Source organism: Toxorhynchites rutilus, chromosome 1 (assembly GCF_029784135.1).
Source record: "Toxorhynchites rutilus septentrionalis strain SRP chromosome 1, ASM2978413v1, whole genome shotgun sequence".
NCBI classification, from domain to species: domain Eukaryota; kingdom Metazoa; phylum Arthropoda; class Insecta; order Diptera; family Culicidae; genus Toxorhynchites; species Toxorhynchites rutilus.
In genome coordinates, this window is record NC_073744.1 from 35,329,609 (window position 1) to 35,344,174 (window position 14,566).

Consider the following 14,566-nt stretch of genomic DNA (forward strand, 5'->3'; position numbering starts at 1 on the left):
GAAAAGTACGAGAATTTCTTCGAAACAGCAATGAATAATTTTAAAAAAAAAATTTTTATGAAAGAGTAAAGAAAATGCTACATTTGTATGAAAAACAAATTATGAATTCGTTAATAAATGACTGAACTACACGCAATTGTTTGTGTTCCAATATTAAATGAAGCAGACTTTAATGAGGATTGAGAACCGAGGCGACCCCAAGCCGCCGAGGTGACGCAATTCAAGAGGGTCGCCGACCTGCCATCGGAAGCGGCGGCCTCTCGTAAGCAAGCCTGAAAGCATGCACTCACGATACGCCTTGTGTAGTAGAAGTAATGCTTCGAGATTGCTGGCAGTACGGATTTCTCTTTCATATTTACCGTTCCAAGCAGGGTCCGAAATCTTCGAAGATAAAAAATGAAAATCGTTAGCTTTGTTTCAGCATTCGCTGTCAACATTATGTGAATTGACTAGAAAATGAATTGACGAGCGGTGAGAGCGAAAATTACTGATGAACTATTCTAGTCAATGTTTATTTGACGTGACTAAGGAATACAAATCTGCCTCTTCATTCAACCTGACTTCAATCCACACTTTTAATCCCCCTGACATGAATCTTGTTACCCGCGCACACAATCTTATTATTAGGTCCATATAAGGTGCAACAAAAAGTTGATTTCTGATGGAAAGAAGTAGTTACACCATTACTGGACGGTTTATTGTCTACCCACCGTGAACTCAAAGCAACGAACTTAGACAGTTATCAGGTATGCTTTGAAGGTCTCGCGTTATCATTAATAAATCGCGTGCAGTTTGGGAGGAATTCTAAACAAAAATTTAGTTCACTTTGTTTCCGAGTTCAATTTTGTGAGGAAAAAAAACATACAGAACAACGGGTTTAAATCAACAAAATTCACAAATTTGTCAGTGTTTTTGAGCACAACACTGCACGCTTTTTTATATTTGTGGGTAATTTTCGTGTACGATACAAACAAATTCTAGCTCACCTGCAGTGTATGTCAAACCACGTTGAACTCAAAAATCGATACATGCACACGTGAAACATGAGCGAGAGCAATGAATTCATTTCGGGAGGAAAAACTTCAATATGCATTGATGTCCATTTGACGGGGAAGAATGAAACGCGATAGTCGAGTCGTAGAGGGAGATATCAACTAAACGCCCGACTGACTGTTGAGTAATGTCGGCGGAAAAACGGCTGGAAGGAGCCAAAACTCATTTCCAATTGAATACGAAGGTGACTTTCTTCATAGTCCACTGACTATCCTCAGTTGAATATGACTTTGCCGAGCCCTGGTTCCAACGAGTAGATATGAAAAATAAAGAGCATCGCCTGCTAATAGTGATTTTGAAATATCTCATTAGAGAGATATACTTATCCATTGATCGTGAAAAGCGCCCATCCCTGGTTTGACTCATTCTGGTCTTATGTCAATAAATTCGTAAAAGATTTCAATGTTTGTTTGAACACAGTCTCGGTTGTCCAATGTTTAAATTGATTTCAAACCCAAATTTAAGGTTCTCACCCAACTCAGCCATCAGCATCAGGCATCAAAGAAGCTACTACAAATCGTAAAGTTAATTTTTGCATTTTGCAGTTTTTGAGTGCTCCAAATATTGATAAAGTTTATTTCAATCGTATTTTGTGACACGCTGCATACAGCAGGTGAAACACTAAGTAATACCGGAGCATGACTTCAAGAATATCGGAGTGGTTGAACTGGGTTCAGAGGGGATCTTTTTTAAGGAAGGATGAATAAAGCTCGACAAAGTATTCACTTTCATTGTTCTTCTTGCTCAATTCTGCCAACGAATGCACATCGATTTCTAGATCCTACCCTGGAAAAAAACCAACCCAAACTATGTCCGGTTGTTACCAATTCCAACTGTTAGTGGAAATTAATTAATTCTTCTAGTGTCTTTCTCTCATTCCGTTTCTTTCCAGAACCAAATGACTCTACGGAAGACAGTCAAGCCGCGCATTCTTCCGAAAGCGATGGCAATTCTTCTCTCCGAAAGTTCACGCATTCGAGTCATAGAAGTTTAATTTCCCAACGGGAAAAAATATGGTGCAGTGATGTACGACTTACCGGTTCAAGCGTGAAAATCTAACTCCGTCTCTAGTGAAATTTGGAATGTCTGTTGGAATAAAGACGACTCCATCATCGTTTGGCATCGAGTGGATTTTCCGTTCTCCAACTTAATTTTGTCGAGGAAAAAACACCTAGTTCGATATGTTTGCGCTCGCAAAAGTGTCACTTCCAGCCATAATTTCTCAAAAATAGAACATCCGCATGGTTTCGGCTGCCGATACAAATGAAATGGGGGCAAACAGTCGTTTACCTGACAAGTTTGTTGTTTCCATCGTGGAGGGCAAGACAATACCAACATCCAAAAAGCCAAACAAACCCGTTTTACTGCGGGTGAGTGTTCGAGAAACGGTAACACATCGGGGGTGGTATAGAGGTCCCGCAATTTCGGCATTCAACAGCCTGCGTTAAAAAAAAGGGTTGCTGGAGATCCCTGAGAAAAATAAAGAAAAAGCTGATGCCAAGTTCAGCTGCGGAAAACAACAAAACGACGTGCCCAGGGTTTGGGTATGTACCGTTGAAGCGATCCTGCGAGCGAAAACACTGCCAAGTGAAAACAATACCTGTCGAAAAGCAAAACCAAAGAACCGAAGACCAAAGTTGATCTTTCCGAAGCGCTCAAAGTGTGCGCGACAGGGAGAACAGAATAACAAAATGGAAAGCTTATTTGTTTTTCACTCACAACCAGTCTTCTTGGATGTGATAAATAATATATGTATACACACAATAAAATGGGTGGAAAACACACGTGCTGCGGGTTTACCCTGTACATATTTTCCCCGAGAATGAGATTTTTCTTTAGCGAAATTGGCGTGTTACGATGGGGTTGCAATATAAAGCATTGCGTGATTTGGGATACGGAATGAACCCGTTGACCATTGGGCCAATAGAACCACCTTCCGAGAGGGAACCTGCTCATTGATATGGGCAGCAGTTCGCTCGCAATTTAGCGCTGTTGGCAAACGGTTCTATTGGTAGAACAATTAGCAGCGGTATTTCATAGACAAGAGAAATGTTCCCCAACAAAATTAAATAAAACTTTAACAATTCCCCCAAACGGTTACGGTTGAACTTTTCAATCCTTCGCAGCGTACGGCTTCTTGCCCTCTAAAAAAGAAAAGAAAAAGCCAAGACTATTCAGCATCATCATCAGCATCGCCTTACATCATTTCATCCATCCAATAGCTGCGGGGCAGGACAACGATGACAAGAAGGAGAAAAAATTAAAACGCCGGCTGCAAAGAAAAGTATTTTTCACATAAATCATACCTTTGCCATATAACTTGTTGCGCTCCTTCTCGTTGACTTATTCTCTGCTCTCCTCCTCTGTTCTGGTTGTAATTTATCATAATTAATGTTTTACCCTTACTGATACTGGGATGCTGTTGCTCTCACTAGGAATAGCACTGCCGGTGGTTTCTTTTCAAACTTGTTTTTCGATTCTTCCAGACGAACACCTTTCCGACTTCCCAAGTAGGGTGGGAGGATTGGCGGAAGAGGACAGGCAGCTCGAGCAATATTGTTGTGTTTAACCATCGTTGGGTGGGAAGAAAGGTGGAAAGTTGCACATTTTTCCCTCGTGGTGCCTCCCGGTGCATCCTAGTAATTGCAAGTAGAACAGATTGTAATTTCTAGGAACTTCGCGGTTCCCTGAATTGCGTTCCTTTGGCGTGTATGGAATGTAGAGATTACAATTATAAGGGTGGATAGTACTCAAGTTATTGAACGAATTTTGAAACCCACATTTGTTGATGAACATACCGGAAAACCATACACTGAGAGAAATATTTATTTATTTTTATTTATTTATTTAATTGTTATCAACAGGCTGTATTTTGCTCTAATGATTTAATGGAAATTTCTAATTTCTCCAATAAAATGTTGCCGGACCACATTTCTCGAATAATGGAAGTCGAAACCAGATGCTACTCTGTTGAACAGACGTTGAAGGCCTAACAGTGCTGAATTGTATCCATGGTTGGTACGACGGAAAGGCACTCGGAGGAATGCGTGGTCCCGTAGAGCTCGAGGTTGAATCGAAAGGTTGATGTTCTCCAATATCACTGGGCATTCTGTCCTAGCTAACAAAACATCATACATAAATAGTGCGCGTTTCACATCCCTTCGCACGTGCAGCGTATCAAGACCCATTAGTTGGCACCGACTTTCATAGCTAGGTAACTGATGTGGATTACTCCAGGGCAATCGTCTTAGGGCGAATCGAACGAATCGTTTTTGTACGGCTTCAATCCTGTTGACTCCGTGGAGATAGTGCGGATTCCAAATTACTGAACAGTATTCCAGGCTTGAGCGAACTAAAGCACTAAACATAGATCTAAGGCAGTATACATCGGTGAAACCCCTCGCGGTGCGCATGATGAATCCAAGACTACGCGAAGCTTTCCCAACTACGTAGTTCACATGTATTTTGAAGTTGAGTTTGCAGTCTAAATACACTCCTAGATCCTTCACGCAGTCGAGTTTAGTTAGCGGAGCATCGTCAAGAGAATAATTGTAACGAAAAGGATCTTTTCTTCCTGTAAAAGTAATCGTGGAACATTTGCTTGGATTCAGCGATACGATTATCCCCGCACCATTTTTGGAAAGTTTCTAATTGTCGCTGGAGAAATAAAGCGTCAGCTTCCGACTTAACGTGGAGAAATAGCTTCATATCGTCAGCGAATGAAAGATGAGGGCACTCCAGCACTAAATTTACGTCATTGAAGTAAATAAGAAATATCAGAGGGCCGAGATGACTCCCCTGAGGTATTCCTGATGTAGCAGAGAATTCTGCGGAGAAGCACTTGCCAATTTTGACCGTGAGGGAGCGACCGATCAAGTATGATGTGAGCCAATGTAAAACATTGCCGCTGAAACCTAGCTTGTCCAATTTGCGCACTGTAATATCGTGGTTTATTTTGTCGAAGGCGGCGGAAAGGTCGGTGTAAATAGCGTCCGTTTGGGTCACACCACTAAACATTCCGTCAGCAATATATGTCGTGAACGATAGCAGATTCGTTGAGGTGGATCGCTTCGGCATGAATCCATGCTGATCGATAGATATATACTGCTTACAGAAAATCGATTCGATGACCACAAGTTCAAATAGTTTGGAAACCGCGTTCAGAGCAGAGATTCCTCGGTAGTTGTCGATGTTTCTTCTATCGCATTTCTTATGAACCGGAAAATGTAAGCCTTCTTCCAAAGCAATGGGAAGATGCCCTTAGTCAAAGAAAGATTGAACAACTGGCATAGTGGAAATAATAACCCTACTGCGCATTTTTTCACGACCGATGCTGGGACTCCATCTGGTCCGACAGAATTAGAGAATTTCAATTTGCTGAAACCAGATTTCAGCATTTCGTTATTCACGGTGATTCGGAACAGCGAACTGTTCAGTATTGGAACACTTCTCGTGGCTCTCGAGAGCTGGCCTTGAGACAGATTCTCGTTCGAGAAAGTATCAGAAAACTTCGCTGAAAAGAGATTGCAAATTCCCTGTGTGTCAGACGCTTCATGTCCATCGTGAAACATAGATGATGGTAATCCAGACTCCTTGCGTTGTTCATCGACGTATTTCCAGAATAGTTTAGGATTGCTCTCGAATTTCCGCTGAATACTGCGTAGGTAGATTACATGGCATCGTTTGCTTGTTCTTTGGTATTGACGGTTTAGTTGTACATATTGTTGCTTCAAAGGTGGGAGACGGTATTTAGAGTATTTTCTAAGTACAGCCCTCTTAGCCGTTTTGAGTCGGCGAAGCTCAGTGGTTTGCCACGGTTGGTGACTGGATGAACGTATGATTTTCTTCGGAACATACCTGTCGATTAGATAGCTCATAATGTTCGTGTAGGTTAAGACAGCAGCATCGACGTCGTCCTTGTCCAAAACTTCACTCCAATCAATGTCTAAAAGCACATCAACCATACTATGAAAGTCAGCACTTTTAAAATCATAGTGGACGGCGGTAGGAACGATGCTGAAACTGTTCGTACTGGTTTTCATAGTAAGGTAAAGTGGAGGATGATGAGGTACTGATTTCACCATAGGCACAGGTGCTACCGATAATATCGGAGCTTCGTCTAGTTTGCTCACGAAGCAAAGATCAAGCATGCGGTCATTTTCATTCGTAATAGAATTGATTTGTTGAAGCAGATTATAGCTGTACCCGTCTAGTAAGGCGTTCGTCCCAGCATGGAAGGTTGACTGGGTCGCATCAGCGTACAAAAATCTTCCAGATCCAATTTGCCACTTTAAATTTGGGAGATTGAAATCACCAAGTACAACAATTTCGTCAGCTGGAAGCGCACGTGAAGCTATTACCGACACCGATTGTACTTGGGCATCGATCAATGCAACGTCTCGAGTACGATCAGGAGGAATATAAACTACGCAGAGATACAGCTTTCTACCTTCCAGTTTTATCGAAACCCACACTTGTTCGATATGAGGTTTCTCTAATCAGGTGAGCTTTTAGGCGTCGGTGGACAGCTATGAGAACACCACCCCCTGATGATTTTGTACTATTGAGATGCTTTCGGTCCGTGCGGAATACTTCATAGTTCTGCCCGCAAACTTGGTTGGAGAGAGTGCGGTCGTCGAGCCAGGTCTCCGTCAAAGCGATGATGTCGTAGCAGCCATCCGAACACGCGTGTTTATACTCGTTGAGACGGCTGTTTATACCACCAACGTTCTGGTAGTACGCATGTAGTTCAGTATATTGACGTATTTGTGTATGTACTGACTGGTGTGTGCTAGATAGCGAAGGTCCATCAGCAGAATCGAAAGAATTGACATTGCGGTACTTGCCTTGAGCAGGTGAATGGGAGACCCCTATCCGATCATCGACAACAGGACCGGAACGACTCCGACGACTGGATACTTCAAAGAGCACGACTGTGTCGAGCGGATTCAGGGCTCCCATGGAGGCTTTAGCAATGCATTCCGGTTCGATGTAATTCCTGGTTGAATTTACTGGACGAAACTTACTGGAGTTGAAATTAGTTTGCGCGGTATCGCTGAAAACGGATCGGAATACAGGAAACGAAGAAGCGGTATTGAGTTTATACTTGCCAGAGTTAGCAAGTTGGAAGACCCCCTCACCAGCTCCGAACACAGGAACGGAACGGCTGAGACGGCTGGCGATGTGAGTAGATGAGCAGCAGATCACGACTGTGTCGGGAGGCTTGGGGACTTCCATTGAGCTGTTAGTTGTGCGTTCCGTTACTATATGAGGTTGGAGACATGACGAACAGCTGGAATCATTGCTTATTGCGTTTTTTTAGTAAATATAACGAATTTTTTGGTAAATAATACCAATCTATAGTCCTTTTCGACCGTACTAATAAACACGTATGTCAAGCAGAACCATGATTTGTAAGCCCAATATCGGCTACATTTTCCCGCTGAAAATGTACGTATCAGAATTATATCCATATTATACTTCCGTATTGCATTATGGCAACAATGAAAATGGTTAATACGCGTTTTTCTCACCAGTTTTCAGATATGACATTATTCAGGTTTACAAATGTTATCGAGTAAAATGTACTAAACTCTTGTAGGGATGCGGGTTTGTTGAAAATATGTACAAAAAATTTGTACATTCTACTAATTTTGCATTACCAAATGTATTTGGTAGTTTTCGACCGGGGATTTTTCTAAGTGTACCAATACGTGTAGCACGGTACCGATTTCAGCATTTGGAAGCCCCTCGTTTAGCTATTTTGAAGTTCAGATTCAACAGAAGCTCACTTGTATGAATCTGAGCCACTCGTGAGTATTCGAGCGACTAGCCATAATGAGTGCTGGCTGTTAACTCGGCGGCTGTTCTTAGCCAAGACACCCACTGACCAATACATTTTTAGATGAATCATGCTTTCCTTTTCTCGATAACACATTTTCCTCCAAAAAAAGCAGAGTCTTTCGGCGAATTTCTTGTTCTGGAAACTCCAAATCCGGCGAACAACTCGATTTTGACTGAATTCGGGAGCGTAAAAACCGCGAATGTAGGAACGCGAGAAGGATGAAACCACAAAGATCTTCGGTAAAAACTATGGAATTATTCACTTCGTTAATAATTATGTAGTTCCGGTTTTGAAGAATGCTGCGAGGATCAAATTGTTTATTCGCCCATTTTGCCGTGGAAGAGGCAAAGCGGACTAGTTTTGAATCCGTGAGTTTTCAACCGGAAGGTAGTGGTCGGTGCTCGGTTCGAGTCAGCTAGTGTGTTAAATGCAGAGCCCGAAATATTCGAAGGTGAAAAAATGAAGACCGACTCTACTTTCCGTACCTTCGCTTCGACTAGAACTGCTTCGGTAGTCGCCGCCAACAAAAAGTGACTTAGCTATAAAATGAATTGACTAACGAGGATGCCTGGTGGACTAGTCCAGTCAGTGGTTATTTCAACTGACTCGACTAATGCATACAAATCTGTCTCTTCATTTAACTGTCTTCAATCCACACTTCTATTTCCCCCTGACACTAATTTTATACCCGCGAAAACATGATTTCTGATACCACAAAAAAGTTAACCTTTCAATGGACGGTTTATTGTCTACCCATCGTGCATTCAAACCAACGAACCTAGACATTTATCAAGTATGCTATAAAGGTCCTTGTTACCCGTTAGTCAATAATTATAAAATGAAATGTTCTAAAAGAAACTTAATTACTATTTACAAATGGTTAAAACCTCAGCTAATTAAAAAATGAATTTGTCGACGAATTAAAATGTTAAAGTATTATACTAAAATAAAAATGACCATCACTATCGGACATCGATCGTGCTCAGAAAAAGGATGTAGGCGTAACGATCACACTATGCAGCTTCACGATGACCGATAGCGAGATGATTAGATCAGTAGCTTAGAAAACATTGTATAGTCAGGCAGTAAATAAAAAGGATTGCGAATTTTGGAATTGTTTAATTAATACGTGGATATAATTTTTTTGGAACGCTGAAAGAAAGTATCTGGTGGTACATGCAAGTACAATTTTGGATCGTAGAAATTGCCATTCGAACCACTCTCAACAAACATATGGTGCCGAGACCAGGATTTGGTGGCAAATTTTCCACCTGGTGTTAACTTCAGGGATAATTGTTCTCGCGTGTGCCTCGGTGTCTCATTATTCTCTGCTGTGCACAATAAATCTCTAGAGAAGGAGTTGAAACAATAGCAGGCACTTGCAGGCCCTGATGGAATATCCGAAATTGGAGCACGAATCGGCTGCGGCAATCCATGGTTTAGTTGATGAGTTCGAGCAACGACTAAAGATACTCAAACAACTAGGGGAGCACACAGAACACTGGGGTGCTATGATCGTCCACTGGATGTGCTCCAAGTTGGACAAGCTCACATTACAGTTGTGGGAAGACCACGTAGTATCAATCAAGGAACCGTCGTTCACAATATTGGTGAAATTTTTGGAGCGGAGGACACGTGTGTTGAAAGCAGTACTATCAAACACAGTAGAAGCTATGGGTAAATCAACCGTCAAACGTCAACGAGCAGTTGTATCGGCCACCACTGAAGCTGAATCCAGATCATCTGCTTGCTGCTGCTGCGAGGATCAACATCATTTAGCAAAATGTTCTCGTTTTCAGAAAATGAAATTTAATGAGCGATTGCAGTTCGTAAATACAAAACGACTTTGTAGCAATTGCTTTCGAACCGGTCATGGGGTCCGCGACTGCAATTCCAAGTCTAACTGCAGGACATGCGATAAAAAGCATCACACTATGATTCACCCTGGTTTTCCGGCTGGTACTGGAATGGACAATATCCGTCAATCTTCCTCAAAACATGCAGGTCAAAAAGATGCACAAGGAACAAGCTCTCTTTCAGTAACTGATGGCAACGGAGCCTCGACACGCGAGGACATCGAGGAACCTAGCGTCGGTTCATACAATGTGGAGATCAGTTCCAATAAGTCGAACGTATTCCTATCAACAATTATATTAACAATCCGAGACTGTAATGGCAGAAAGCATTTAGCACGAGCGCTTCTGGACAATGGTTCGCAGATCAATATCATCAGCGAACACTTATGTCAAATACTACTTTTGAGGCGGAGAGCAGTGAGTGTTCCAATTTGCGGAATTGGACGAACGGAATGTACAGCGAGGCAAACAGTGTCCGCTACTATCGGATCAAGAACGACAGGTTTTTCGGAGGAATTAGATTTTTTGGTGATGCAACGGATTACTACAGAGTTGCCTTCAGTAACAGTATCAGTTCAACATTGGAGAATTCCGCAAAATATGCAGTTGGCAGATCCAGAGTTCAATATACGCAACAGCATTGATTTGCTTCTCGGAGCAGAACGCTTCTACGATTTTTTCCTGGAGAACACAATGAAGAAGATGAGTTTGGGCCCAAATCTTCCGGTGTTGGTGGACACTGTCTTTGGCTGGATAGTGTCGGGACGTGCGTTGTACCCTACTGAACAAGTAGTTGGCTGTTGTTTGGCTGCGGCTTCGGAAAATTTAGACCATTTGTTGGAACGATTTTGGAGAGTTGAAAGCATCGACGATACGCCTGCTTGGTCCAAAGATGAGAAGGACTGCGAGGAACATTTTGTCCGAACACATAGTCGTGACATAGACGGACGGTATGTGGTGCACCTACCCAAACGAATTAACTACGAAAAAATGCTTGGTAATTCACGATCGATCGCATTAAAGCGATTCATAAATTTAGAGAAGCGACTAAAGCAGGACGCTGATATGCGGTGTCAGTATAACGCATTTATGGCGGAGTACCTTCAACTAGGACATATGCGAGAGGTTGATCCTGACAAACTAAAATTGGAAACGGAAAATGGATTTGTCGTTTGTTATTTGCCGCACCATGCAGTATTGAAGCAATCGAGCACGACAACTTGTATTTGCTACTACGCTTTCGCAAGCACGAAGTTGCACTCATCGGAGATCTGGAAAAAATGTACCAACAAGTGAAGGTTGATGATAATGACACCAAATTACAACGCATTTTTTGGCGGTTCACGTGCGAGGAGCCAATGAAAGAGTACGAACTACTCACGGTAACGTACGGTTTGACGCCGTCGTCATTCCTCGCCACAAGAGTACTTCGACAACTTGCGAAGGATGAAGGAGATAAATCGACAGAGGCAAAGATCGCCTTGACCAACGACTTTTATGTTGACGATTACATAGGCGGGGCACCAAGCGTAGAAGCGGCAGTGGTTTTGCGGGAACAATTAACTGAGTTGTTGGCTAAAGGAGGATTTTTAATACGAAAGTGGTGCTCGAATAAACTCGAAGCTCTGGATGGCGTTCCAGCGCATCACCTTGGTACGACAAATCAGATAGATTTTAATATTACTTCAAACGATGAAGTAAAAACCCTCGGAATATCATGGATACCGACAACTGATCAACTTCGGTTTTCCTTTAGCATCTCAGCTATGCAAACGGAATGGACTAAGCGGCGCATTCTTTCGTCGATTGCCAAGCTTTTTGACCCGCTTGGGTTAAAATCGCCTATAATTGTAACAGCGAAGATTTTCATGCAAGAGCTTGCATTGTTGCACTGCGGATGGGATGATCCTGTTCCATCTGAGATGACGGAAAGGTGGCTAACTTTCTACGAAAAATTGGAAGGATTATCTGAATTGCGAATTGATCGTTTCGCGTTCATATCGGGATGGGTCAGCGTGCAACTTCATTGTTTCGCTGACGCATCGGAGCTGGCCTATGGCACCTGCATTTATGTACGCTCTATGGATTGCACTGGTAACGTGCAGGTGGAATTATTATCCTCCAAATTTCGTGTCGCTCCTCTGAAGCGGCTCACGATTCCGCGGCTCGAACTTTGCGCTGCGAAGGAGGCAGGAATGTTGTACGAGAAGGTATCAAAATCTCTTTCGTTGGATAAATACCCGCTTATTTTTGGTCTGATTTGACGATTGTGCTGCATTGGCTGAAATCACCACCTAACAGGTGGAAAACGTTCGTGGTCAATCGGGTTTCATCGGTCCAGACTTCAACTTATGGCCACGTCTGGAAGCATGTATCCGGTAAAGACAACCCAGCGGATTTGGTGTCTCGCGAGATGCAATTACATATGAGGACCTGGAACATCGTGTTAAGGCTGATTTAAACGATGCCAGTCAGCGCTCTATTTGAAGTATCCAGTGAATAGAGAACAGACACTCTGTTCAAGTTAGAGGCCAATTAATTGTTCGATACTGGTAAAAGTAACTTGAACAGAGTGTCTGTTCTCTGTTCACTGGATACTTCAACTAGAGCGCTGACTGGCATCGTCTAAATCAGCCTTTAGTCTACCAGCACTGGCTGTGAGCACTCAGCCAGACCCATTATTCTACTTACGTTCATCTCTAAACTCACTTCTACGTATCGTCTCTTACTGTTTGCGTTTCGGACACAATACCAGGTTCCAAGCAAAGCACATCACTGGACCTTCAGCTGTGAAGGAGATAGGAAAAGCCAAAAGGGTGTTGACGCATTTAGCACAATCTGAACACATCGCAGAGGAAATCAGACAATTAAGGAAACAGCAGTTAGTCCTCAAACAATCACCATTGAGATTACTAAACCCCTACCTAGATGAGGAAGGAATTATCAGAGTTGGTGGTCGTCTTCGAAACTCATCTATTGATTATGTTACTAAGCACCAGGCAATACTACCCAGTCATCATCCTTTCACTCGTATGTTAGTAAACCATTTTCATCTACAAACTCAGCATGGTGGTCGCAATTTAACACTTTCTACGATGCGGCAGGAATTCTGGCCGATACACGGCAAACGAGTGGTCAATGCAGTTCTACGCAGATGTTATCGATGCTTCCATGTCAACCCTGCAAAAATACACCAACCCATCGGTCAACTTCCCGGAGCACGTGTTCGCCCCAGCAAACCTTTTTCAGTTACGGGCGTGGATTACTGTGGCCCTTTCTTTTTGAAACCCCCGCACAGACGCGCCGCAGCCCCTAAGTTTTATATAGCAGTATTCATCTGTTTCGCCGCAAAGGCGATACATCTGGAGATGGTTTCCGATCTGTCTACGACAGGTTTTCTTTTTGCTCTACATCGGTTCATCGGTCGCTACGGAATACCTTCTCAAATCCACTCTGATAACCAACAACGAATTAAAGGAATTGTACAATTTACTCTCCGATAAGAAAGCTCGAGATCAAATTCATACGGATTGTTCACGTCAAGGCATCGAGTGGCACTTCATCCCACACCGTGCTCCCAATTTTGAAGGGCTGTGGGAGGCAGCCGTTCGCAGTGTTAAAACATCCCTCAAAAAACAAATTGGCATCCAGCAATTGAATTATGAAAGCTTCTCACGTTACTGGCCCAAATAACAGCAGCGCTTAATTCAAGGCCATTAACTCCCTTGTCTGATGACCCGTCGGATATAGAGGCCCTCACGCCTGCCCATTTCCTCATAGGAACTGCCATGAACACTCTACCGGAGCCAGATTACACACACTCTCCCACAAGTCGCCTATCCCACTATCAGCAACGACAGCAATTGTTCCAGCAATTTTGGAATCGCTGGACAACAGAGTACTTGCACAACCTGCAGGTAATAAATAAGCAGCACCAAGGACGTAATATCAACACTGGAAACATTGTCGGGCTCATCGAGGACAACCAACCACCACTGCAGTGGCCCCTCGCAAGGATAATTGAGCTCCACCCCGGCTCGGATGGAGTTATGCGGGTGATTACTGTGAAAACAAGGAATGGAACGTACAGGAGACCGGTCAACAAAATTTGTCCTTACCAGGCGAGGATGTGGACCAGAAAACGAAGTCATTGGTACAATGGAAAAAGATTTCTAATTAATGAGTATGATTATTTATTGAACTTAGTTCAAGGGGGCCGGAAATGTTACCCGTTAGTCAATAATTATAAAATGAAATGTTCTAAAAGAAACTTAATTACTATTTACAAATGGTTAAAACCTAAACTAATTAAAAAATGAATTTGTCGACGAATGAAAATGTTAAAGTGTTATACTAAAATAAAAATGACCATCACTATCGGATATCGATCGTGCTCAGAATAAGGATGTAGGCGTAACGATCACACTATGCAGCTTCACGATGACCGATAGCGAGATGATTAGATCAGTAGCTTAGAAGACATTGTATAGTCAGGCAGTAAATGAAAAGGATTGCGAATTTTGGAATTGTTTAATTAAAACGTGGATATAATTTTTTTTGGAACGCTGAAAGAAAGTATCTGGTGGTACATGCAAGTACAATTTTGGATCGTAGAAATTGCCATTCGAACCACTCTCAACAAACAGTCCTCACGTTAGTACAGTAGAACCCCGATTATCCGCGGAATAGTCGGGCTAGATCACCGCGTATAACGAAAATCGTGGATAACGCAAAACAGGGCTAAAAATGAGGTACTAACACGAAAAAAATATATTTTAGCATGAAAACTATGTTTTATCAATACAGAAATTGT

General features: G+C 42.5%; 1 protein-coding gene across 1 annotated transcript; it reads left to right on the top strand.

Moving 5' to 3' along the window:
- The first annotated feature begins 9,288 nt into the window (after positions 1 to 9,288).
- LOC129780311 (uncharacterized) lies at positions 9,289 to 11,049 on the top strand. Its single transcript, XM_055788421.1, has one exon. The coding sequence runs from the start codon at positions 9,289 to 9,291 to the stop codon at positions 11,047 to 11,049; it is 1,761 nt and encodes a 586-aa protein (XP_055644396.1).
- Positions 11,050 to 14,566: the final 3,517 nt, after the last annotated feature.

Bases quoted from the DNA above. Each gene is read 5' to 3' on its own strand.
- LOC129780311 (XM_055788421.1), top strand. From the start codon at position 9,289: ATGGAATATCCGAAATTGGAGCACGAATCGGCTGCGGCAATCCATGGT.